Genomic DNA, 25,694 nt, shown 5'->3' on the forward strand with positions numbered 1-25,694 from the left:
TGCAGAAATTACACCGTATAATATCAGACATATGGATAACGGAGCAGATACCAGAGGACTGGAAATGCGCTCTAATTCACCCGCTACACAAAAAGGGCGGCAAGACAGACATGAACAATTACAGAGGAATTTCCCTGCTCCCAGTCGCTTACAAAATCCTTTCCAAAGCGCTTTTAAACAGGATAGAATCCCAAGCAGGTACACTAACTGGTGAATACCAGGCCGGATTCAGAAAAGGACGGTCATGTGCGGAACAGATCTGGTGCTTAAAGACAATATTACAAATGAGGAAATGCAGAAACACAGTAGTTACATTCATCGACTTCAGGAAAGCATATGATTCAGTGGACCGTGGAACCCTGTTTAAAATCATGGAAGAATTTGGGATCGACCGAAAGACACGAAAAATCGCAGAACAGAGACTTACAGGAACAACGGCCAAAGTGAAATTCATGGGCGAAGTATCAGAACCCTTCGAAATCAAATCTGGAGTCCGACAGGGGGACGGACTATCCCCAATCCTTTTCAATATTGTTCTAGATAAGATAATCAGGGAATGGGAACCTCACGTAAAGGGTATCCAAATTGGTATCAAGAAAGAGAACCGAATTAAAGTCAAGTGCCTTGCTTTCGCTAATGATATTGCAATTCTCACCAATAACAGAACAGAAGCGATTCACGCAGTGGAAAAACTACATGAAATTTCACAAAAAACCGGACTACAGATATCTTATGAAAAAACCCAATATATGGAAAGGCAGCCAGAAAATAAATCCCCTTTAATAACAAAATATGGTAAAATTGCACAAGTCTGCCATTTTAAATACCTCGGTGAAACTATACAGTCCTCAGGATTAAACAGAATTGCCAATGAACAAAGAATCACCAAGCTCCAGAAAGCCTACAAGCTAACATGGACGCATTACAACAAGAAGTGCATTTCGACAGACGCAAAATTAAGGCACTATACAACAGTGATTCTTCCAGAAGCAATCTATGCAGCTGAAACAATGGTGATTGATGGTCATTCTAAAATTAAGGAAATAGAAAAGCACGAAAGAAAAATTCTCAGGAAGATTTACGGTCCAATCAACAAAAATGGCATTTGGATGAAGAGACCACAAAACGAGCTCTATAGAAAGATCAACATAGTAACAGATGAAATCAGAAAGCGCCGAGCCAAATTTTACACACACATCTACAGGGTGGAAGACTCCAGAACAGCAAAGAAATTATTCAATATTATAACAAGGAGTAAATGTGGCACAGAATGGCTGAAAGAAGTCCAGAGGGATCTACAGCAGATCAACATAAAAAATCTCGAAGATCGCACCGAGTGCCAGCATAAAATCACAAGTGTGAAGTTTGGGGAAAGAACATCACGTCAGCCTGGTAAAAAATGGACAGAGGAACGGAAGAAGGAGCATTCTGAGAGGATGAGGAGGTTTTGGAAAGCAAAGAAGAAAGACATCCGAAGATGAAATTATAAATTCAAGTTCAATCGCTCTCCTAAAGGGGAACAATCGTTATATATATATATATATATATATATATAACATATTTTTTTTAAGTCCCACTATATTAGTTTAAATGAAATACAGCATCTTTAACACATTTGTCAGGGGGATCAGTGCAATACCTTGTGTCCTCTCTGGTCCCCATCCACATTGTACGGGACACCTGCATCCACCATTTAACCACCACTTGCTGTCAAGTGGATGATCAATGACAGATCCTGTAGTTTCTGTGGAGGGACAGGATCTACAAGAGATAATAGTTCTTGAGGTGCCATTGGTAGTGGTACCACAGGTACCTGACTCTCGGGAGCTCTTCCTACATGCTGATTCATAGCAGCTGTCAATGTTTTACATGGAGTAGGTTCCCAGATATGTGAGTGGCTAACAAGGAACCCCTTGAGTGTGAGGTTGCAAAAGGCCACAGATGTTTAAAGCATTCGACACCCCACATACTGTCTACTATGCAACGACAATATTGGCTGCCAGGGGGTGGGACTGGAAGTATCCAACAGCGAGCACAGCACGAGGCTACAGAGCGGAGTTGCAATGCTTAGTCGACGAGTAATCCACTCCAGTGCTACTGGTATTGATAAAAAGCAGAGCAATGGCAACAGTAAACAAAGCAAACATTGGTTTGGGTGGTTAATTTTGGGGAAAGGACGAAACAGCAAAGGAACCATCCCGGCATTTGCCTGAAGTCATCTAGGGATATCATGGAAAACCTAAATCAGGATGGCCATATCTGGGTTTGAACTGTCGTCATCCTGAATGCGAGTCCTCTGTGCTAATCACTGCCCCACCTCGCTCTATGCAAACCCACCAGGCTCTGTGTAAACATTGCATTCTATCTACAGCAACAGTTGCTGAAGTAAGGAATGCAAGGAATTTCACAGAGCGAGAAAGAAGTGGCAGATGAAATGTTAGTGTTTCTGCAAGATGAGTCACTGGAATGCGAGGTTTCGTTGCTTGACTGTGGGGACAATTTACCTTAGGAGTACAATGATAATACATGCTTAAGAAGTGAAAGTGATACCGAAAAAGGTGTCTAACCATGTAGTTCATCACCCTTGTCAGACAGGAAGCCACAATTCCTGCATACAGTGAAATGTAGTAAAGGGCAATCCAAGGAGCAGGTGCTAAACACAATTAAGTACATGGAAGATCTGCAGCATAGTAAAAAAAAAGTTATGAACAGACTTCATTTCAAGTAAGTCTGCAGAAGTACGACGGCATAGTGTATCAGAACAACAATGGATATTCAAGGGAGAATAAGACGCACTTGTTACAAAAATTTTTGCGCATTTCAAGGATGCTTGATACAATTTACAAATGTGCACAATAGTGACCTCCTACATTATGCATCCTAACTGCACATGACAGATTACAGTGATTTCAAGGGAAGCAATGGATGGTTGCAGAATGTCAAAAAGTGCTATACAATTGGAAGACAACAAAATTTCATACAAAGCGTCCATTTCACGATGTATAGCAAATTGCTCAATTGGTCTGAAACTTTGTAGATGAGAAACAAAATTATCCCATTGTTCAGTACAAAATATGGTATCAACTCCAACAAATTTGGATTTGAAGAGAAACTGCATATGAAAGGAACACTGGAAATTAGAGGTTCACAAAAGTTTTATCAAAATCAGCCACATTCAATGACTTAATGCATTTGTATGCAGTTATGCCGACTGTTAACCTGGATGGTAAATTGGCTGCAAAGTTATTTATTGTTGTGCAAGAAGTTGGAGGTTCTCTGTCCCCTGGAGTTCTTTCTCATGTGTGTGATCTTACAAAGGCAGCAGAAAATATTTATATCACAGCAAGCAGGAGTGGGGAAAATGGATGTAAAAGAACTACAACTATGATATGAACACTGCTTTTGGCCAATAGTTGGTCAAAATAACTTGCTTTTCCACGATTCCTGGTCTACATATAAAAATGATACTCCTTCTGAGCAAACTATCCCTCCTGAAAAGTGTGTGCACTGCAATTCATACCACTGGAAACACTGGACAAATTCAGCCTCTAGATGTCTGTTTTTTCCATGCCTACAAAACATTATTGCACTATCTGTAGGTTTCACGATAAGCTCCAGGACAGGCTGTTTCGCATTCAGTTGCGGTACCTCTGCACATAATTTTTCTCTGGTCTTTCCAGTGAGTCTATGCTGCACTCAAGTCTCCAAATTATCTTTTTAGTGACTGTATCTTGCAGGCGACTATTCCACATGCTTTTTTTTTGCCTCGGCGAAACAAGTTCTAACAATACATCCACAAACTTTGCTACCCTCTTCACAGGATAACTGTCAGCACACCTTTTTTTGTGCTCCAGTTTACACGCAGTGTGTATGATAGGAAATACCCTCTACTATCTCCACGGACAATGGGAACTCTTCAACTTCAATCAACATTTGTACACTGTGTTACACCCTAGTACAGCAGCCACTATCCCCCTGGCCCCCTTTTTTTCTGTTGCTCATACATTTAACTTTTCCATTACGAACACACATTTGAAGAGGTTCATGATACTTTCATCTGAATTTTAGCCACTATTACTCAACAATAATTCACCTTGTTCCAAACTAAACATTATAGCTTCTACTTCAAATATGACACTACTGCCCTCTTATCTCACTTGCTGAACACAGATTTTTCTGTAACCTTAATAGCTCATTTTAATACCAGTTAGCACTGATAAGACTGATGCCATCTGACTGAGAACATTTGTGAAAAGTGTAGGCTTATATATAGCCAATAAATCTAATACATTTCTAAGACTGTCTTTTTTCTAAATTCCCTAAGCTGAACTTATTTTGAAATAAGCTTCTAGTGGTTTAACTGATAATTTGGTCTTATCTGCCACATATGAAATTTACATTTTCTGCTAAATGTCACCAGTATATGCAAAGGAGTTAGTTGGCTAGTAGATAGTGAAGTTTTTGCCCGCAAACATATCGGACAGGGTTCTAGTTCTCACACCATTCAGAAAAACCAAAGTACAATATCTCACTTTGTTCTCAAACAAGAAACTTAGGTAACACTTGTCCACTTACTGCATTGTACACTAGAGCACTGCATTTGCATTTATGAATAGCTGATGAAATAATGCTCACATTCAGTCTGCAGCTAACATCACATTAATAATGAAACATTTTGGAGAGAACAGATGAAAGATTTACATTGAGGAACACAGCAACCGATTCTTACTTTCAGCTTTGTTGGAAATAAAAAATTAAAAAAAATTTGTTATAACTGATTAAGTTAACTGTACTGACTGGAAACAGAAAGGAAGTTGAAGGTGTCATGGTATTGGAAGCTCAGCACACTGCAAATTCGCAGTCTATGTGCAAGTGAGAGCAAGTGACTATGAACAGCACTCACGTACTTTTGTCTTTAGTCAAGGCAATGTGTCATTTTCAGCCACTTCCACCAAGCTATGTGAAGTTTATTTGTGCACTACCACAACATCACCATGTGCAAACTAGTTTGGCAAGTGTCTCACACCTGCAAGCTCTATCATACACTTCCTTCATTAAAATATTCTACTATACATTACACATCAATTAAAATTCTAATATTACATGAAAATTTACTTGTGGTTGAAACTCTGAAGTGCACAACATGCACTTCTCATACCATTGTAGCCTTCCAAGTAGTCTTATGATTTCTTAATGATGACAGTTATACCACAGAAACTGTAATGTTACCAAGATCTGTTATATAATTTATAGTCACACTTACCTAAATGGATAGGAGATATCCAGTTCAAACTTTCCAGTATTGTTGCTGTTGCATGAATACTCAACTTTAACTTTGTTAGTATATCCTGTAGTGGTTGCAAATGCACATATCGAAAATACCTGAAAAAGTTAGTACACACAAACTGTCAAGCATTTCTCCACACAAAAGCAACATGTGTTTTAAAAAGGTGCGCGCGCACACACACACTAACAAAAATTCAAAAACAGGAGGTAACTGTATTATAACAAAATTTTTGGACTCTGCAAAAAATTATTTTACAGTCCCTGAATTAATTTCCACATAGGTAACTGGTAGTGCAAGTCGCAAAGACAGAAATCATTAAGATCTGTATGTCACCTGGTATATCCAAAAGAATTAATCTATGCTCCAGCAGGATGGCCACTGTAGTGAAGAAAGACTAATCAGAGAAAAATATAATCAGGGATATTAAAAATACTTCAGCATTAAATTGTTAACAAAGAATTTTGAGCTAAAAACCACTTAGCATCATGAATACAGGAACAAATTCACATTTCTTTCTTCATTCTGAATTGTGAAATAATTTTACTAAGGACTGATAGACCAATCTAATATATGAATTCTACGTTATTTCTTTGACCCTTTTGTCCCTCTCAAACGCATTTGATTAGCACAATGTTTAAATGGGATGTTGCGAGTACTTACGGTTCATTTATAAACCAAATGTGGCACTAATTTTAAACTGAAGTTACATTTTTATTATAAAATGTTTATATCATCAGCAAAGTTGAAAAAAATTGTCCACATTGCAACAGTATGCCACAGCATAAAGATGATGAGCCACTACAGCAGGAATATCTCACTATGATTCACATATTACTCTTCATCTAAATGAATTGCAGTAATTTGTTCAAATCACTTATGATAGCAGTTGAGACAAACATCTACAGAATATCACCACACATTACTGCTAATTATTTTTGTTTCTCCATAGTAAGAAAAAGTCAAAATAGGGTGCCCATTTGCAATATACATTCCAAACATGCACCTTAGTTATATGGAGACTTCTATCCTCTCAAGGTGTCACTCCAATTTAGTTACTAGGAAAAGCAGTTTGCAGTCACCACTACACATCTTATTATATTCTCCTCCTATAATATGCATCTGTGATGTATTGCCTGTTTCAAGAGTGTGCCTGAAAGGATTTTCCTTTGAATCAGATGATGTATTAACCACAATACACATGCTTTAAGAAAGTTTTACCCAAAATGAAAGTAAGTGCTGTGTCCTTATTTCTGACTTACTAGAGGCATTAAATAAACACAAAGGACCATCAGAAATAAGTAATCCACAGTTGCCTAGGATATAAGATTTTGTTCATACAAACCTTTCTCCTTAACTATATTACTTATGCCTATTTTTGCTTCTTGTTTCAAGGCAGCCACAATGTAATGACCTAATTCCTCTAGAGCTCCAGAAGTAACTCTGCAGTCTCTGGTGACAACACAATGGATTCCAGTACTAACTACACACAGCTTCTTACAAGGGAAACTCCCCATCACACCCCTGTCAGATTTAGTGGTAAGAGGGCCTAGTGGACAGCCCATCAAAAACTGGACACAGATCAAGCATGAGACCAGGAAGAAGGTGTATTGAACTGGGAAAAAAGCAGAATAGAAACAGTCCAAGTATAGAAAGTGCAACATTAGCACTTTCGAGCAGTGATGGCATCGTGGTAGAGTGGTCATGGTGTTGGATTGCAAAGGAGGTGAGCTGTATTCAAACCTCCTCGTGCCAACATTTTTTCTGTGCTTTTTTTTTTTAGCTGTTCAATGTACTCAGATTTGTGTCTGTGTCATGGTGTAATGTCCGTTTGCAATAGCGAGGTACAGGGAAGGGATCTATAATCAAAGTTGAGAGAGATGCTTCCTCACCCGATTTAGGTGTTTGTATCAATGTGAATGTGATTACTCCTAAGGAAATGATTGAAACATAATAGTTTGTCACATAAGCTGTGACAAATTAATGCAATAGTTTCACAATCATACAATTTCTCTGTCTGTCAGAATATTTGTTTTTAACGTTTTTGAAGTTGCGTTCCATTTTGGAAGTTTTGACTGTTGAATTCCTTTGTTGTAACACAGTTTACTCTTTTATTTGTTGTTTTCCATTTCTGTGAGATGTCTATGTCGTATCATCTGCTCTCACTATTTATCACATTTACTTGCGGCGGTATGCTTATCACCTGACTGATATTCTATAACCAGTGCATAGTATAATGACTGCCACGACTACAAAAAGAAAAACAACGACACAAGGGAGTTCTGAACCCAGCTCTTCCACTTTGTAGTCCATACTGTGACCACTTATCCATGACACAGTGGCTCTTCCACTTCCCTCGATGTTGCAGTTGTTAGGCTTTGACCATTCACTCTTCCTATTTTGCCTTTTTTTTCCTCCTTCTTCATGGTTCAGTACGCCTCATTCCTGTTTTCATATTTGATCTGTGTTCCATTTTTGACATGCTATCCACTGGGTCATCTTATCATTAAATCTGAGGAGGGTGCAATGGGGATTTTTCCCTTGTTAGATTTATACATGGTGACTGTAACATCCAAGAACAGAACTGTTCAACCTTTCAAAAGTCACAACAGATCTAATTAACAGTGAAGTCAGAGTTAAAAACAAGGAACATTATATTGCATCACCACGAAAGAAGACTGCTTTCTGCACACAAGACAATTCATAAAGCTGGCCACTTAAGGGTGGACTGTGGACATACAGGCTCCACACAGACTCAATGCAGCTGCAATGGATTTCTATTTCAATTATTGAAGGATCATCTGCATGGGCAACAGTTTTGAGACAAGCTTGCTGCACGCACAAAAAAGTCTTAAGGTGAACAAATTTAAAGAGTTTCAAGAATGTATAACTGTGTCATGAAAAAACATCAGAGGTATCATTCATTTTATGACATTTCTGAAGATTAATTTTCTTCTGAATGTCACAACTGATTAACATAATGACTCTTCAGGATGACTTTTCAAAAACACCTGTATCATATACGTTGAGCTTTCTACATTCCTTTACTGACAAATTAAGAGTGTTAACACGGAAAAAAGGAGACTGCAGTTACTGGAATAATACATCACAGTCATTTGTGAAGATGGAGCATCTGAAGGTATCTGCAAAATAATCAAAATCAATATGCTGATCTTTAAGTGCTAGTGCATGTTTAGTATCTGCTAGTAGTGCTACCATCAAATTGACACTGATGTCCATCACACTTAGGTGATAATGCTCACTACACTTACAGCAGTGAAGTACAATAGATATTTAAGATTTATGAACTTGTGTACAACTGCTGTGGCAGTCCACTGTACTTAGGGTAAGATATGCTTCAATTGCTATGGTTGTCCACCAGTGTTAATTAAATTCATCTAATGAGACTACATTTGAAGCAAATTCCTTGTGTTCCTGTAATACTGCCTTAAGCTGGCAGTAAATCTGCATTCTACAATTTATTAGATTAGTATAGGTCATTGTTCCCGCAACACATATCTCAAGTACAATTTTATGGAGCTATCATCTGGGTGGCAACACAATAAAAATTCATTACTTATGATTGTACTCTTAATGCTATTTTAAATTTTGTCTGTGATATAAGTCATGTATTATCCCATAAGAACACTCACGGATCACTTCATTAACCTGACAAGTAACACATGTAAATAATAAAACATACACAATTTAGAATTCACCAAATGTGGTTATTGCAAAGAACAATGACCATGTCCTAGATCTCTTCCAATACTCTAACCTGTTAGGCAAATGAAAATTTTCTTTGGGAAACAGGTTGACACACAATACTGCTAGCAATAGGTGTTTTAACACTAAGAGTTGTAAGTTCTTAGTTAAAACAAAAAAAGGGGGGAACATTTTATTAGTAGCAATGGACTGGGATGGCTGGTATATACCACATTTATCCAATTACAAGATGAGGTTTTTCCCAACTTACAGGATCCTCTTACACTCTCATATTAAACTATTACTGCTGAGGCCAAGGTTTTTACATTGTGCAGCAGATTCATATAGGGGTCATCTTGCATTTACAGATGAAGCTCTGGTGATTGAAGTCACATGCAGATTTATTTTGAGGAATTCTGAAGGGTTGGATGGGCAACAGTGACATCAGTTTGGCTGAAAATTAGGATGAATGTGGGTAAGGGAATGGTGAGCAGAAAGCAAATTCCATCATGCTGCCAACTGTGCTGAACATCAAGTTTAAACTGCTGCCTGAATATCTTTGTAGCCTTAATCAAAATAACTGTAAAATTGGACAAATACTCAACAGTAGCATGCATTTCTGCAGGAGAATTTAAAAATCAATATAGGGGCCAGAAGCGCACAGCACTGTTAACACTTGCTGTGATCCTGTGATGTATGATGGGAACGAAACTGGGTGGGCTGGAGGGGGGGGGGGGGGGGGGGCTATTTGTTCTGCATAGCCAAGGTGTGTGGGGGCAGGCATCTGAGACGTTTGTATACGAGAGACAACGAAATAGTGTCACATTCTCACATCCACATAGTAACCAGAACCCCAGAAATTTCAACATATTCAGAACAAACACCTAAATATCTGTGGGGATCTTTTAATGATGACCAACTCATTCGCAGCAATTTAAGCTGTGCTATTAGATCTTAACCTTACCACGACCTCGTAATTTACAAAATATGTGGGAAAAAAACAGTTAAGCATTAGATCTCAGTTCATGATTTCTTTAGATTACAGCAAGAACTCAAATTGTTTTGTTACTTACTTTTTTTGATGGGTATAAAAAAATAACTGTATATCATCACATTAGTTTTGTGTAATACTACGTAAAAAAGAACAGCTCTGCAACAAACTTCATCTGAATGCAGCAAGCAACTGCCGATATCTATTTGCAACATAACTGACAGAGCCAGAGGAACTGCAATCCCAAACTAGTGATTTATGTGGCAATTTAGTTAAATATTCACCCTCTGGTTCACATACAGTTGTAATAATTTCAAATTACAGGATTTGCATGCAGAAGGTTCAGACAACACCTGCCAGGAGTCTGACTGATGATCAGTATTGTCTTACTTAACACACATTTTAGTACGACGACTTCCCCTGGCAAACTTGCTGGCCAAGGTACGGATTGGCAAGCACTAGGACAAGCAGTAGGAACTCTCACCATGTGTGGACAGGCATTACCTTGCTGAAAGGTGAGTCTAAAATGGCTTACCATGAAGGGCAACAAAATAGTGTTTAGCGTATTGTCGATGTACCACTGCACTGTAAGGATGCTGTGGTTGACAGTCAAAGGGGTCCAGCTATGAAATGAAATTGCACTCCAGGCCATCACTCCTGGCTGTTGGACCATATGGCAGGTGACAGTCAGGTGGCATCCCTCTGCTGTTCGAGGTGTCTTTAGACAAGTCTTCACTTCTCACTGGGGTGAAATTTGAAGCAGGATTCATCACTGACAACAATTCCACTAGAGTCAATGAGCTTCTAGGCCAAATGTGTCTGACTCCACTGCAAATGGGCTTGTTGATGTACAGTGGTCAATGACTGTCGGCGCACAGGGCACCTGAGCATAACAGCCCCCCCCCCTCCCCCTCTTTCTGTGAGCTGCCTATTAATGGTCTTCGTGGTGACAAGCACCATTTGCACATCAGATCTCTGATAATAATTCATATCTCTAGGTGAACTGCTTCCTTCTTGATGCCATGTTCAGCCATGGTTCACCCATTTCTGCTCACACTGTTGAACAGTGGCATCGCTTCTACTTAAATGTCTATCGATTCGCCTATTACTCCAACTGGCTTCTTTGAGCCCAACAACCTGTCCCCTCTCAAGTGCTGACATCTGCAGATACTGTTCACATACCTGACTGCGAGGCATAGTTAATATCCAACTGAGTACATGGAATGAAACTAATGAAGACTATGCCCTGGTATCGACATATTCCCTCTTTACTATCCTTGCCAGCTGCATGGTGAAATTGTGCTGCAGCATTAAGACATTCATCTATTGGCTGCCAAAATTTACAATTTTCATTTTCTTGTATGAATATCAATTTGTGACCTATTTGGATAACTCCTTTGTGGTGAGATTTTTTGTCTTAGAGTGAATTTTGATCAGGCCTAAAGTTGGAACCTATTACACACCAAACCTCTAGAAATGGATTGTCTTTGGAGGAGGTCGAGTGTATAGCCTGAAGTTTATACAGAAACACAATAACTCTATATGGCACTGTAACTGCACAGATCTAAACTGATTGTGGGTAGCAAGAATGTCTTGTCAATTACACTCTTTAACTACACCTTAATGGAGTATATCATCAAGAGGGAAACAGATGGCAAGCCCTCTGGAAGCAATTTATCACATTACAGTGTGAAACAAATAAACATGCCACTACACTGCATGCGTAATGTGAATGATGCCACATGTAATTAAGAGTTTAACACTGAATTATGTGATCACTGTGAGCCACAGCCTCATCAATAAAATGTTTATGGTAATTACTTAAATATACTTACAAACTGCAATATGCGCATAACTCCTCTTGGTTCCTTGAACACACTTGTGTTCATGCCAGTCTTCACACCCTAAAACAATTATTTTAACATCAATAAAAATTATGATTTTTTTTTAGTTATGCTTTAAATGGTCATCACATAAAATTACAAGATTATGTAACAATTAGATATAGCAATCACAGGCATGTGGTGCTAATGCCATAATAGTGCAGTCACTGTACAATGGAGGTTTGAGAATTTACAAACAATGTTAAGACCGAACAAATAGTGACAAAAATGGTTCTACAATTGCTAATTATGGAGCAAAAGAAGGAGAAGAAAAAATACCTCATATGGTACTCCAGGGGCCCCTAGTCCAGGCGGCTGCTTGCAAACAGGTTTTACCATTGTCAGTTAATATACCACAAAATAACAACAAAAATTTTCTTATGCAATGGTTTACATGCACAATGCACCGTTTGTGTAGAATTTTAACTCACATGATGAAAAAGAAATTTTCATAAGTATCATTATTACATCAAACTAATAAACACACACATTTGTTATATATTAGGCCATTAGAAAGCATGCGCCAGGATTGCGGGAGGTAATCAGAAGTGGCCTATAAAAGGAAACACCCCAGAAATTGTCTTAACAACTTTTGAGACATCACAGAAAACCTTAATTCAGGTGATCAGAACAGGATTTGAACTATCATCGTCCAAAATGTAAGTCCAGTGTCTCACCACTGCACAACGTTCAGTTTTTGTGATACTATTCATTAGAGATACCTCATCTGTTTCTCCACTATGAATCACAAAGAAAGAAACCTTAACTACATTCTATTTTTAGAATGAATCTTCCACTCTACAGCAGAGTACATGCTATTTGAAGCTTCCAACAGTTTAAAACTGTTGGACAGCTCATTTGGTAAGAACACTGTCCACAGAAGGTAAGGTTCTTTGTAAGTGGCCTTTCCCATTTTTAATGTTAATATACGTGTAAAGCATTTCTGAATCACTTTCTTTTCTTTCGAAGACAAGATTTACTGGTACAACTAATTTACTGAACACACAAGTTTAAGGAAAGGCAACCAGCTGATCTATAGCAGATTGATGCGCGAGGCAAGGAAAACCACAACAAAACAGCATTCCCACTAGCTTTTGAGAACTAGCTCTTTTCTTAGCAATAGTATGTGCGACCATGCTAGAAAATAGTATGCATATTTCTCCCTTTCCCCCATTTTCAACCCTTCTCTCCTCTTATCCTCTTCATGCTCACCTTTCTCTCCTCGCCTTCACCTACTATTGCCTGGAGAAGAGCACCCCCCATAATAAACAGGTTGTTCGCAAATTTACAAGTGCAACAGTAAGAACCATGACTTACAATGAGACCGTATACGAACGTGCACAATCTGTTAATAGATAAGTTGGACAGCATGAGTCAATTTTGTGACTACCTCATCAAAATACAAGAAATTCTGCTCTTCTGAAAAGACAATAAGAGAATATAGTCATAAATTATATGTATAAGAAAGAAAAATGTTGCTGTATTTCATGACCAGAGGAGCAAGAAAGCAGCCACAGGCTGTTAAACAATTTCAGTATTCACTTTAAATTCTTTAGGAAACCAAAGGTTACATTATATTTGTTAGTTTGAGATTTCCTGTATCTCCTGATAACTAGTCCATAGTTTTAGTCACTCAGCCACACATCCTGCCTAACTACATTGTACTAGCAGTGCACCTTGTGTACTAGTTAGCTCAAAAGGACAAAGTCCAGAAGCTTAGCGACATTTTGAATCTTTCTTTGTGTGTGTGTGTGTGTGTGTGTGTGTGTGTGTGTGTGTGTGTGTGTGTTTTAGCAACATTTTGAATCTTTCTTTTGTGTGTGTGTGTGTGTGTGTGTGTGTGTGTGTGTGTGTGTGTGTGTGTCTCAACCACTCAACTACATGATGAATTGTTAATTGTACTCATTCCATTATTTAACATGTGTAAAGGGGATATACTTGAACAAACATTGATCACACACAACAATGAAAGTTCAAATCAACCTTGCACTAGTGTCCTATCAAGTATCATGTTCTCATTTGTCTTTTTTTATTTAATGAAGAGAGAAACTGATATACTAAGATCAATTTCTAATACAATATGGTAAATAGAAAATGTTGAAAACAAGGTATAAGGTATTCAACTTATATTTCACTGCCACAAAAATCTTACAACTTTCCCTTTTAAGAATAAATTACACAATTATCAATATTAAAAAAATTAAATACTGTACCTCATGTTGCCCTTCATTTTTACATTATTCTCATACATAGTTGATTTCCCCATTGCTTGCTGCAGTATTTCATCCGATACATGGCATATTTAGTCTTTAATACATTGTTTTAAATTGACCAGTGCACAAGATGAAGTCATAACGGTAGACCACAAAAATAAAATTCAGTCCTGCATATACCATCTTTATAGTAGATCTCACAAATAAAAGGAAAATAAATGTAAGCAAAAGTAGCAACCTTGCATCCCAAATTGTGTCCAGTCAAGAGTGTCAAGTAAAAAGTTTCAAAGATGTAATTTATTACCTTTTCTTTTGAAATTGCAGAAGAAAGAACATTGCACAATCAAACTTATTCACTCTTCATATAGGCGATAGGTGAAGGTAAGGTCCTACCATGCTGTGCAATCAAAATTCACTCCACAGCACTAACTTGCAATTGGCAGTACAGTCATTCATGAAGTCTGCTGAAGTTATTAACCTCCAAGTAATAATAATATTACTACTCAAGTATCATGATAAATGTAACTGGACCACTGGGCTCATCCAACACTCCTCTAAACAATGCGACTACAGATGTGCAGTCAAAAAATAGACCCAGAATTTCTTAGCACAGATGACAGCCTTGTTATTTTATGGACTATGTGCACTTCAGTTATCTCACTGGTTTATTTTATTTCATTTCTTTTTAACAGCAGCTCCAGTTTCCTGAAAGTTGGAAATACTGCATGCTTGAAGAGTTTCCAACCATGATATCACAACAGATGAATAATGTCTGAATTTGTAAAACATTACAGCTTTTAGAATTCCATGGTGCTGCAAATTGCATGTAGCTGCTGTAGTGCTTTACCTAAGATTTCCCTACCTTTTCCAATACGGTACTTGTAAACCGAGCATTCTATTAACATCCTTTACCCAATCCCATTTTAGCAACAAGCTCTATAGGAACTTCATACACACTATGCAAACATTATCCATTTGATACATGAATTTATGTCCAAGAGAAAAATTACATTATGGCTAAGCATCTTTTACCAAGAGAGAAATAATGTTCTTTTGTGTTTGTCAATGTAATTTCTGCAGCAGCTTTATTAAAAGATGAAACAAATTTGACACTGTAATGACCTGTAATAAATCTGCATGTTCTCTCCTATCATCCACTACAGGAAACAAAATGGTACAAGACGAGTGAACATGACAACATTTAAACATAAGAGCCATTGATCCCGGAGCCTCAATAAGGTGATTAACAATTCAAACTATTTTACATGTAATAGTAACAATACAAAAAAAATTGGACTTTGAGAACTCTTCAACAAATACACCCACAGAGAATTTAGAAACCCATTTAGAAACCTTATCAGTTGGTCAGTATTATGTACTTGTAAACAGAATGGAAATCCATGTAAGTTATCTTTCAGATTAAGAAACAAATTGCTAAAGAGAGTAGTGACTAATATTTTGCTCTAAAGTTACATTCAATTCTTTGAAGTATTTAGAGACCAAGTTAATATCTTTTTCTCGACATTCAGGTGAAAGACAAGGCAGATATTTCTCTCAGCTTTGAAGCAGTAAGCTCCATTGTGAAAGCTAACATTTGTTTACAGTAATGCACCTGATTTCATTCTCTAGGTCAAGCACAGAATACAGCTCTAAGTCACATCATCCTCTGTACATGCAGAATTAAACCTAATCACTAACTGTTTACTAGATCAACATCTATAAAAATAATGATCTGCAAATATAACAAAGCCTACATTTACCATGCAACAACATTTATCTTCACCTGCTACAGCTGAATTCAAAGCTTTATGTATGCATCACCCAGTTTAGAGTGTATTTGCTGATGACATTAGAACACAATAAGGAAGTACAAGAAAGTGAGGTGGTGGTGAGGAGGAGGAAGAGGAGGAGGAGGAAGAAGAAGGTTGGGAGAGGGGGAATGAGGTAAGGGGGATTCTAATCAATAAAACAGAGGTTTTTCTTGAGGCAATTTTTTCATCTTCATAACATTCATTTCCACAGCTACACTGTGTTCTGTTCTGTTTTAGCTACCCAAGTTATGCAGAATTTATTACCCACTACCATGTGTCACTGTTCACATAACAAAATTTAATTGACCACAAAAATTTAGAGAGAGACCACCCACCCACACACAGAAAATCCCAATCCTCTTTATGAAGCTATTAGCAGCAGTAGTAGCTCTAAGTATGACAAGGTGAATGAATTGCCTCTCCCGTAATATACTGGATCTTGGAATACATACAAAATATTGTAAAACTATGTCCATGCTGAAAGCAAAGATTTAACAGTCATTATATAACAAATCATAGGTATCATCAAAGGGAAACATTCACCATTGCAAAACAAACAAATATAAATGCTATATTAAGTATACTGAGATGATCATGAATACTAAGAACTGAAGTCTATAAGAGCGATTTGATGGTAGATTACAGCTGAATAACTTATTCTGCAAACATAACTGCAGTTGCTAACAATACTTTATTCCATAATAGTATATATATTTGTGGCACTAAGTAAATGGCATGGACCATGCAATAACCAAATCACTTTTACAAAGAGCACTGTGTTATTAACATTACCATTGCTGTTTCATATTGTGTAGGCATAGGCTGCAAAAAGAAAGTATGATTAACATCATGTCACACTCACCAACATATGTGATAGGTATTTACACAATGTCTGTAAAATGATATGTAAACATTCATTTTAGCCTAAGTAAATAAATTTCAGTACTTTTATATCTGATATATTTGATAAGTTTTAAGTTTAACAGCACGTTAAACAGTGATATCTGTGGGGGAGGGGAGAATAGACAGATGAACAAGAGATAGTGAAGCAGCTAAGCTCAGCAACTTTTGTTCTTCACACAATCACTTTGCTAGTTTCAAAATATAACTCCAATATGTCTCTTGTTATAATTTTCTGCAGTAACTCACCGCTTAGGAACAACGTACCAATTGGACAGAAGTGAGCTGCAAAAATATTATGTGGTGGTCACCCAGTCATCTAGTACAAGCATCTTGAAAAAACTTACACATTCAAACAAACTGCCTTCACACTATAAATTTCTTAAATAATTCATCATAAATTCAGAAGAATAATTATGTCAACAGCTACAACATTAGTGGGGCAAAAAAAGGACCTTTGGTATCCATTACTTAAGTTGTCACTGGCTCAGAAAGGAATTCAATATGAGGTCATAAAAACCTTTGCTTACTTAAAATCCATCCGAAACCATTTTTTCTGCAGGCTTCCTATTCCATAGACGAATAAATTCTGGTATCTTATGAATTATAGTAAAAAAAGGTTTTTCCTTTGTTGTTAAATACGTGTTTCACTTTTAACATTAGTTACAAAGATTAGTATGTTCATTTTTATTTGATTTAATCCTCTATACTACTTAGTATCCCAGATATGGTCACATGCAGGCACACAAACATTTGTAAACTCATTCCTTCCACATAATTTTGAAAGAAATTATGCAAATGATATCAAAAATTTAACTAACTTCAACAGAAAAATGGAAAAGGAAATTCCAGATTGTCTGGACTTACTAAGTGTGTACAGGACACTGAAGGAATCTGATCAGATTAGGAATTTCACAGCATGAATCCCTTTCAGCTGATATAATGCCTTAACGGCTGCACGTAACTATAAGGTATCAGCTGTAAACATTTACGATTTTAAACAGAGCGTATGGGCATCTGTTGCAAATAATTTCCACATGGCAGATAGTGTTAATGCTCTTGGGATTAGTAAGTCTCACTGACAAGGGGAGGCCGCCAATTGTGAAATTCAGATTCAATTCATACTGCGCATAATAAAAGCTCATGGCCAGAGGTGTAATGTGGCAAAGCACCAAGATGCACTACTCAGCCGTTGTCGAGAAAATCGACAATTAAAAGAAACAGTTGCGCTGAAATACTCTCTACGATTAATAGTTTTCTACAGCGTCGTGGCACAGCGGTAAGCGCTCGGGTTCGTAATCCGAAGGTCGCCGGATCGAATCTCGTGCCATGCAATTTTTTTTATTGTTAGGTTCAGATGTGCAGAGATGAAAAGGCTTCCTCAGGAGATTTTTTATATATATATATATATATATATATATATATATATATATATATATATATATATATATATTTTTAATGAATTGCTTATGCACGTTGGTGAAGGCGGATCGCTCTCCAATTGTACAGCCTCCATTTTTCTGTTTTTTTAACAGGGTGTACCAAAACTCGCCCGTCCGAAACTGATTTTCGACGATGTTATAAGTTGCGCTAGGGACCGCATCTACCTTCTTTCGAAGTTAGCAGGCAACTACGCTGTTATGCGGCGGCTCGTTTCGGCCCATTCAACATCTGTCCAAGTGTAACGAGCGAGTAACGGAGTTTATATTTCATACCTGCCACAGCGAATTTGTGTTCGTGGGGTCTCATTTCTAATTCGAACGTTTGACTTACGTTATACGTATTCGTTTCGGAATATCGTTTCTACGTCTTCCGTTAACTATACGTGGTTAACATTATGAAGACAATTAATAACATTTGTGAAATACAACTTTGTTTGCGGAAAACATAATGATGTTCGAAGTCGCCAGTTTTTCCACAATAAACGACTTTCAACAACTTATTATATGCATAATTGTTGCAACTGATTGCCAGGAAAAAATATATATATATATATATATATATATATATATATATAGACACACACACACACACACACACACACACACCTGAATTACAAAAAACAAATACTAAAAAAAAATTGCATGGTGCGAGATTCGATCCGGCGACCTTCGGATGACAAACCCGAGCGCTTACCGCTGCGCCACGACGCTGTGGAAAATTATTAATCGTTGAGAGTATTTCACCGCAACTGTTTCTTTTAACTGTCGATTTTCTCGACTACGGCTGAGAAGTGCATCTTGGTGCTTTGCCACATTACACCTCTGGCCATGAGCTTTTATTATGCGCAGTATGAATCGAATCTGAATTTCACAATTGGCGGCCTCCCCTTGTGAGTCATACACACTATCCATGACCTAGTTGTGATTACATAAAAGTGTTGTAATATATGATGAGACATACTGCCTATTCCCCAGAGCCTGTGATTAGGAACTTCGAGACTTCCAGTGTCCAGAGGAAGGTTTTCTTTGTATCCCATAATTGTGTTAAGGACTACAGTTAGGAAACAAATATGAGAGAAATCTCAAATCTTTAATTATTAAAGTACACCCCTCATTTGCTGAACAAATAAAGTAAAAGCAATGTGTATGGTGGGGAAAAAACCTCACTGAATAGTCAGAACATCAACTGTGCACTGAAGAAAGCAATGGGTTAGAAAGAACTCCACTCATAGAACTGTCTGAGAATTTTGTGCCTCTGTGTAGTATTCCACCAATTTTCAGCAGAACAAACTATGCCTATTTCATACCTTCTTTGCAAAATGTGTGTTATATTGCCTTCTTCAGTAACATCATGTGACTGTTGATAGGCTGATATTAGAATAACTATCAACAGTAGCCATGGAGCTTTCTTGTCACTAGGATCTCAACTGGGCAACTGCCGACCTTTCTAAGGTCCTTCCTTAACAACTCCTTGCATTGATACTTCAGTAACTATTAGGACATGTTCAGTCATCCACAAGTTTGAGAGATGATCGATGAAAATTGCCTACCTCCACGAGATTGGAAAGTCTGGCCTGCCACAATTTTTTTATTGTTCTTTAAAATTCAAACAAGCCTTTATGCCTGGTTGTTCACAGAACTAGATAAATGATCAGTATTTAAAATCTTAGTGTTAACTATTTTTGAATGTGTGTTCAAACATGCTAAGTAAAGTTCAGAATAGATGAAAAATAAAATAGTACTTTAATAAGGCTGGTTGGTCATTTTAAGGAGGAAAACTGAGCCAGTCAGTTTTATACATCAAAAATGCTTAGGTAGGAGACCAGACACCACTAATTGCATAGTCAGCAATTTAAAATGTTGGCAAATTAGCAAACAAAAGGCATCTAGTTAAAATTTGGATTATATTGCATGACTGGATGCTGATGGGTCCTCTAGTCTAAAAAGGTAGTGTGGATCATAGGCTAATATTCTATTCTGAGTGATGAGTGACATTTACGTCTATGTATGTGGTTAGAGACTGTGCACCTTAGCCAAAAGCTGGGCTTCATTAGCCACAGCTTGTTCATCACTTCTAATCACTTTCTTTCTACTGTACTGACTGCCAGCTGGCTAAGAACATTTAGTGAGAAAGGATCAAATTACTCTGTGCTATATATAAATGCATGTTCGGCTGGTACATCCACTATCATTTCCCCTTCTTTCCACATGCTCCATCACCCAACAGAAATAACTTTTTTTCCTTGGGTCCCAATAGTTCTTACCGTCACATTTTTAATACTGGAGGGCACAAAGAGAGCACATGAGAAATTTCCTACCAAGGTCACTTTTAATCCCAAAGTGCCTTTTGGACAGTGTAAACTTCTCCATCATAAATGTTATACATGGTTAGGGGACACCAGACAAAAATTTAAAACCTTATGAAAGGTACACTATTGTGTGTTTAGTAGTCTTTAAAATTATATTCTGCATTTTAATCAGCCAGAGTGGCAATCTGTTTCCCACTTAATTATGATCTTAACGCATTTCACTTCTAAGCCTACAAAGGCCTTCATGTACTAAGATCCTGGATGGATCATGCCTATAGTTGTCGTTAAAAACTTTAACAGGTTTCTACACATCTGCGATTATTTCAAAGCAACCATCAATGCTTGGCCAGTCAAACACTGATCTCTATACTATGTCTCACCCAAAGGATTTGTTAACTAAATCAGCCAGAGGCTAATATTACTAAAAAATTGATTTAAAAGATGTTTATCTACAGCTTATATTAGTGACTCTGAACTAGTCTTAAATACAGCATTATGCTTGTACCAGCAAAATTGTTTACCACCTCAGCTAATTCCAAAAATACTTAGTACATTTTATTCATGGTGTTCTACACTGCATTAACTATTTAGATAATATCACTGTAATGGACAATACAGGTGGAACACCACAGGAAAGTTTAATACTTTTTCATAAAGCTCTTGCAAAATGGCTTACATTGTCAACTTGGCAAGTGTAGTTTTTTGGTCCCAGCATCAAATATCAAGCACACACTATCATCCCTACATGCAACCACTTTAATGCAACAATACCCACTAACCTCAATCTCTTCTTGACAAAATCACATACCACATAAAGTTTATACTCCAAGTACTGCAAATGGTGCACCCGCTTAACAAGCAGCACAAAAAGGGCAACAAATTTGTGTGGTCGGCTTCCTGTTTGAAAGCTTTTCAATCTCTTAAGGATTATCTCAAAACAGCACAATGCCTGATAATGTACACACTAGGCCTGTGATGGATTGCGACAGATGAGTCTTGGATGGGGACTGCAGTGGTTTTATCTCAAACTGTCTGGCAGGTATGAAAGACCAGTTGCCTATGCCATTGAAATACCAACAGCAGTGCAGCTGAACTATTTCCAAATAGTGAAGCATAAATTAGCAATAATTTATGGTACTAGGGAGTTTCACCTGTTTTGCCAGCAAATTCTACCTGTTAATTGTACGCCAACCTTTAATACTAATTTTTGGGCATAAGTCTAAGCTCCCAGAAAATACAGACAACTTTCACCGACCACCCAACTTGCCAATGCAGACGCCCTATATACCACTTTCCCATTGGCCCACCTTGCATTGGGTCAGCAGGAAAACGTTTGTGCTCTATCGGCACCTGCAACAAACCCTGGACGAATTCCTGTTCACAGCATCAGAGGTTGCAACAGCAATGGCCAGCTACTGCATTCCTCACACTGAGAGCACACACTGATTTTGCTGGGCCACTTCAAAGAGCTATGTGGTTATCGGAGGTGGACATCCTCTTGAATTTGGCCTCTGTGACATGGATGTTGTCAACAACCACCCATTCTACCGTCTGCGCCCCCTCTACAATCTTTGCAATTGTGGGAGTGCACCCGTGTTGTGTTACCATCTCTAAGAGCAGCTTAATTGGGAAAACTACCTACCTGAGGTCTCATTCCTTTGATTGTTTTTAACCCCTTATCACTGGGAGTACTTTTAGTTTGAACTAAGGACTATGTTGATCCCACAAATGGTTAGGGATATATACAGTTCACACACTGCAGACCCCAATTTCTTAGACATACAAGCAACATGCAGCAGGTCCCCCTGAGGCTGCCTACTAATGTGTGTTTTGTATCAACAACCACATAAACACTGAGAACACCTCAGGCTCTGTGTTTAAAATAAATGTTTGTACCTTCCTCGTGACCGGAAAAGTTTAACCAAGAACTCCATTCCCAAGAATGTTCCACTGCCATGCCCAATTGGTAATTGTTACAGAACCTGTAATCATTTCTCTAATTGCATACACAATCTATATTTGTATTAATTTCTTGAATGCAAGCTAGGCACTTCTTAGCAGTCCAATGAAAGTTGTATATGTTTAATACAGACCAATTTGCTATTCTATTCATTATCTTTGACAAAATGTTCTGTTAAACATGTGCACTTACAAACAACTCAATGAAAAAGTTTGCTCACAATATGTTCATACTGTTTGAGGACTCAATACAAGAGTTTCATATACAGAACATAACCTTCTTCATTATGTGCATGTATAGTTGAAACTTTCTATTGTTTGTTAAAACTACAGCGCTAAAAGCATACACAATATGAAACTGAGCACTTAAAGCATAATATGGGAAGTAAATATTTAAAAATAAACAACAAAAGCACATGCACAGAATGGGTTCCACTGTACTTCGACCATGGTTAAGTATGTATACAAAGGGCTGAAGAAAAACACAGAACATTGCCACTGTTTGCCAGCAGCTAATAACCCAATATTGCTAATCCATATTAGCATCATATGGCACTATATGTCACAGCCATGGACTGAACAGAGGGCAAGTCAAAGATGTCGTCGCTCCTCCAGCGCAACAGGTACAGGGTAAATTGGCTGACTTCACTCCTCATCTAGATCTCTTCCCATGGTGCTGATACAGGCAGGAATGCCACATGATATTATTTCTCCACAGTAAATCTTTTATTCGCATGTGCTGAGACTCCCATTTCAGTGCGGCAGCCACTGTGTGAGAGTTGTATCCATTTTATTCTGGATCATCTGTCCTGATGCCACTAACTGATTGGAGGCTACACACAAACACCACCCCAACAAAGCAATAACTGCTTGGGCAATATGGGGAGTTTACAATTCATGCATCAGCAGTGCTATCCCTGCATTGTCAGGTGGCTACAGCTATAAAGGTACATCATGACCCCCTCCCGGAAAGACAGCTTAGCAATTATGTTGAGTACTGTTCACTAGTGATAATTCATTAAGCCAAGGGCTGCTTTAAGTGTTTTTTTTTTTCCACACACACACACACACACACACACACACACACACACACACACACACACACAGTGGAGAGGGTATGCTCTATGTTAGGTGTTGTTCCTCAGATGGCACACACTTCCATCAAATTTGGAAGGAAGTGGAGGTAAATTCATAATGAAAGCACAACTTCTTCTTCTTCTTCTTCGAATTATCTCAAGCACGAAGGTTCTTACAGGTTGTCCTACTGTAATGAAAGCTAACCTGATGTTGCTCTCCATTAACTCATCTTTAACAATATAGAGGAGTCACTGTCTATTGCCCAATTCTGCAGAGGTACATTAAGTCAGAGAGTCAGCTACAGAGATTGTAGCACAGAAAGGAAGAAATGTTGCAATATCCTGGCATCCTGGTCCTGAACTCACCATGCACATGCCCGTGAGAGTCCTTACAGCCTTATGGGAAGAAGTTTAATTTCCTTGCTCCACAATTTGTTTCTCTAGAAAACTGAAGGTAGTTACAAATTACAATTTATTTTTGTAAATTTCTTTGTGGTATGGCAATTTAAGTTAATTTACCAATTTATGGTTTGTAAACACATGTCTCCACTCCTGTTACTACAATAATCAGCAAAATCTTAATGGTTAGTTTCTCAAAAACAGTCTTCAATTACAGCACTAAATGTAGTTAAGGATTATATATTATACTGAACACTAGCTTTCCTTCAATGACAGCCAATATCTAGTGCAGTCCCCTCACTGGTCAGAGGGAGGCAGGGGTACAAGCACCTGCAATAAGACAATGCTTAGGAAAGAACTGAGGTTCATACCACACTTCAGATTGAGGACAGCTCTGGTTTAAAATTAAACCTTGCATAGCCAATGTGAAGCATTTTTCCCCTTCAGAGGAAACTGTATTACATTTCCCGCAGAGTCTTTCATGTTCCTTTCTCACTTATCACTCTTGCCAAAGAAAGTGAAAGTTTGTATTTTACAAATCTATTTGTCATTTAACTGGAGTTAATTTTTAAAGCAGCCACTACCTAAAAACATAAGTTCCTTATTCTTCTGGACAGTAGCAAAATAGCCAACATTCACATAAAAATAAACATCACATTCATGCATGTGTAATTCAAAACTTCCAGTAACCAAGCTCATTGACACGTGCAAATTTCTGCAGTTCTTTACATGCCACTGCTATCTAAGAATAAGAGAGAAACTGGAAATTAAAGTGTGTGTTACTCAAGCTATCAGTGAAATTATCTTTCTCCAACAATGCAGTAATGAAACTTAGAAAGGAAATTTAACAATAAATCCCTATCTCTCACAACTGCCAAGTACCAGAACCAATCATCAAAAGCTTATTTAGCAGCATTAAATTTAATAAGTATCAGCCTCATACAATTAAGAATTACTGTTAATGTTAATCATCCTACCTGGATGTCATTTTCATAGTTAACATTTCCAGGAAGCTAGAATGAAAAAATTCCAGCAATTCATACAAACATAACATTTGTGAAGCTTGTAAAAGTACCTCAGTAAATGAGGGACAGGAAAACACTCACACAATCACACTTAAGAATTTCTAAAAGTAAATTTTATTGGAGGCATTATCCACAGTTAAAACATTAATAAAGACAGGTTGTCTACCAAGAAGAGTAATGGTGTTTCACCAGCATGCATGGGAAAACAAATTAGTTGGTGTGTGTGTGTGTGTGTGTGTGTGTGTGTGTGTGTGTGTGTGTGTGTGTGTGTGTTGGGGGTGAGGGACTTCACATGGTTATAGTGGCAATTTAAAGACACACTGCCTCTAATCTGCAGATGATAATCATAAATAAAATTTTCTACTTTATTCTCTTAATATAAAATCTGAACACAAGGCAGTGGCATATCTATGCAACACTGAGGATGCAAAACAATTTCATGCATTTTGTGATATAGGGATACACTGCAACATAGAACATTGAAAATACAATGACTGGAACAAAACTCATTCACATTAATGCACAACAAATAAGAACCAAACATGTGAGCAGCCTGTTATAACTGAAGTACTATTGTACAGCAGGTTAGGTATCAACAATAAATGATATGATCTGACTGTACATACTAATAACCAAATATCAAGTGTATGGAATTAACTCAACTGCAAAACTCAATTGGTGATACTCTGAAGATAGC

General features: G+C 37.6%; 1 protein-coding gene across 4 annotated transcripts in view; it reads right to left on the reverse strand.

Annotated features, from left to right (window-relative positions):
- The window catches only part of LOC124556832 (synaptoporin-like), a 104,664-nt gene that overhangs the window by 49,669 nt on the left and 29,301 nt on the right, over positions 1–25,694 (reverse strand). Inside the window, exons 1-4 of one of the 4 annotated variants that reach the window (XM_047130847.1) lie at positions 16,680–16,696; positions 12,143–12,178; positions 11,816–11,884; positions 5,264–5,382 (exon numbers count right to left, since the gene is read on the reverse strand). In XM_047130847.1, the coding sequence (XP_046986803.1) occupies positions 5,264–5,382; positions 11,816–11,884; positions 12,143–12,178; positions 16,680–16,682 (227 nt within the window). In that variant the 5' untranslated portion in view covers positions 16,683–16,696. Of the gene's footprint in view, positions 1–5,263; positions 5,383–11,815; positions 11,885–12,142; positions 12,218–16,679; positions 16,697–23,939; positions 23,996–25,694 lie in introns of those variants that run through there. The other 3 variants (XM_047130849.1, XM_047130846.1, XM_047130848.1) reach the window with 3 other exon arrangements.

The sequence above is a fragment of the Schistocerca americana genome, chromosome X (assembly GCF_021461395.2).
Source record: "Schistocerca americana isolate TAMUIC-IGC-003095 chromosome X, iqSchAmer2.1, whole genome shotgun sequence".
NCBI lineage: Eukaryota > Metazoa > Arthropoda > Insecta > Orthoptera > Acrididae > Schistocerca > Schistocerca americana.